This window comes from Terrapene carolina, unplaced genomic scaffold (assembly GCF_002925995.2).
Source record: "Terrapene carolina triunguis isolate 2854851 unplaced genomic scaffold, T_m_triunguis-2.0 Scaffold50685, whole genome shotgun sequence".
Taxonomy (NCBI): Eukaryota; Metazoa; Chordata; order Testudines; family Emydidae; genus Terrapene; species Terrapene triunguis.
The window spans coordinates 1-2,295 of record NW_020715036.1 but is presented as its reverse complement, the minus strand read 5'-3'; the positions used below and the strand labels follow the sequence as shown (position 1 = coordinate 2,295).

At 65.3% G+C, this 2,295-nt stretch overlaps 1 protein-coding gene across 1 annotated transcript; it reads right to left on the bottom strand.

The window, feature by feature from the left end:
• Nucleotides 1–257: 257 nt before the first annotated feature.
• On the bottom strand, nucleotides 258–2,130 carry LOC113405761 (leucine-rich repeat and calponin homology domain-containing protein 4-like; the record flags this gene model as incomplete). Its single annotated transcript, XM_026647014.1, has 4 exons — nucleotides 258–325; nucleotides 1,120–1,220; nucleotides 1,400–1,487; nucleotides 1,981–2,130. Coding segments are annotated over 4 exons (407 nt in total), but the record flags the coding sequence as incomplete, so codon positions are not given.
• Between the last annotated feature and the right edge of the window lie 165 nt (nucleotides 2,131–2,295).

Below are 2,295 nucleotides of genomic sequence, written 5' to 3'. Positions count from 1 at the left end.
TTCTGCTTTACTGGCTGGCTGAGAGTCATGGTGAATCGCAGGAAGCCGGGGGGGCAGGGCCTTGTGTCCCCCCACACTCCGTGACACCGGGGACCCCTCGCCCGGCGCTGAGATGCGCCCACCTCTGGGGTGGGGCGGCTGGTTATAAGGGGACCCCTCGCCCAGCGCTGAGATGCAGCCACCTCTGGGGCGGGGCAGCCGGTTATATGGGGACCCCTCGCCTGTCACAGAACAGGCGCTAACCAGCTGCTGCTCACCTGCTGTTCGGCACCTTGTCCCCGACATCGGCTCTCTGGGGAAGGCTCCTCTCTGCTTTCCGCTTCTCCTGGGGACAGAAGGCAAGAGGGAAAGGATTAGGGAGAGAACCCAGGAGTCCTGGCTCCCAGCCCCCCCTGCTCTAACCCTCCAGGACCAATGCCCAGTTTGCTTTGCTGCTGTGTGGTGGCAGCCATGCAAGCCCAGCCCACTCACACCCCGGGCAGCCTGGCACGGTCCCGCTTGAAGGCTGAGGCAGCCCCTCCCCGCTTGGGCAGGGCTCTGGGCCCGCTGGCACGGCCCTGCCCCACAGCTGTGCCCCCAGCTGGCAGGAGCAGTGGGCCTGAGCCGGAACTAACCCTCAAAACTACATCTCCCAGGATGCACCATGGCCAGGGACTCCCAGGATGCAAGTGCCTCACTCTGAGGCCAGACCAGGGTGCACCATGGGAGATGAGTCCAGTCCACACAGGGAAAGGAGGCTTGTGGTTTCTAAACTACATCTCCCATGATGCAACTGCTTCCCTCACCCTGAGGCCAGACCGTGGTGCACCATGGGAGACGCAGTCCGACTAGGGAGCCCGGCGCATATGGGAGAATGGGAGGCGTGAGGCAAGCGAACCACAACTCCCACGAGGCAGTGCGGCAGCGGCGCCCGAGCAAGAGATTTCAGAGTTCGAATATTTGCCAGAATCCCTAAATTCTCTTGGGTCTGGTGGCAGGGTCACGACCCCATTTTGGGTCCAGTGCAATACCTCTCTCTGCCCTGGGCCAGTTCCTCCCCCCGCCCCCTAGGGGGCAGCCAACAGGCCCAGAGTGGAGCACTGCATCCTGGAAGTTGTAGTCTTCCCGGCCCCCCCTCACCTCCGTCGGGGCCGCGGCCTGCAAGCTGCTCTCCGGCTTGCCCGCCTCCTCCTCCTCCACGCTGCTGTCGATGAAGTCGATCTGCTCCAGCTCTCCGTTGGCTGCGGGGAGGAAAGTGTCAGCGGGGCCGCTCCGAGCCCCGCGAGCCCCAGGAAGCTGGGCACACGGGGGGTGGGGGCTGCCTGGCACGGCAGAGCTGTCACTGGCAGGAGAGGCCGCGGCAGGCACCTCCCCGCGGGTAACGCTGGGGCCCCACCTGGAGGGACCAGACCCTGCTCACCTGCCCGGTCCCGCTTCTCCTTCAGCTGGCGGGGATCACGCACCAGCTCCGCGATGCGGAACGACAGGTCGGAGAACTCGTCTGTGGACTGAGAGAGCAGAGGGGGCGGGTGACTCTCGGGGGGCACAGAGGGGGTCGGACGCTGGGACTGCCCGGGGCAGGTGAACAGGACCGACGCCGGTACATGAAACCGACTGATCCACGCCCGGCGTCGATGAAAGGGACTGACGGTGGTACGTGAAACCGACCAACCCGCACAACTGACCGATCTGCACCCGGCACCGATGAAAGGGACCGACACCGGTACGTGAAACTGACCGACACAAGGGAAACTGACCCGGAGCAGCACCTAACAAGCTGTGACCCCCCAGGCCAGCACCCCTAGTCTCCCGTCTCCCATCCAGCCCCTCTTCGCAGTCCGCCGGCTCCCACACAAAGCTGGCATCGCCTTGGAACGTAGCCCCCTGACCCACTGCCCATCGCCCGGGGCTAGGAAGGGGGGGCCCTCGCTGCCCTGTGTGCTCCGGTTGGCACCAGCTCCCGGGAGAGCAGCACTTGGCTGGGGGCTGCGCGGTCCATACCTCGTTCCCAGACCACCGCTTGCTGCCGCTGTCGACGCTGTTGAAGCCCGAGTCCAAGCCGCCGTACTGCCGGCCGGGGTAGAACTCGTCGGAGAGGCTGAGGGGCAGAGACAGGTGCCGGAGAAGGCGCTTCACAAACCAGCCCAGAGCCTGGGATCAGCCCAGTACAGAGAGACGGGCAGGGGAGTGACGGAACTTGGCACTTCCTCCCCAAGCTCTCAAGAAAGGGGCAGATCCAGAAATAGAACCCAGGAGTCCGGCTCCCAGCCCCCCCTGCTCTAACCCACCAGCCCCCACTGCCCTCCCAGAGCCGGG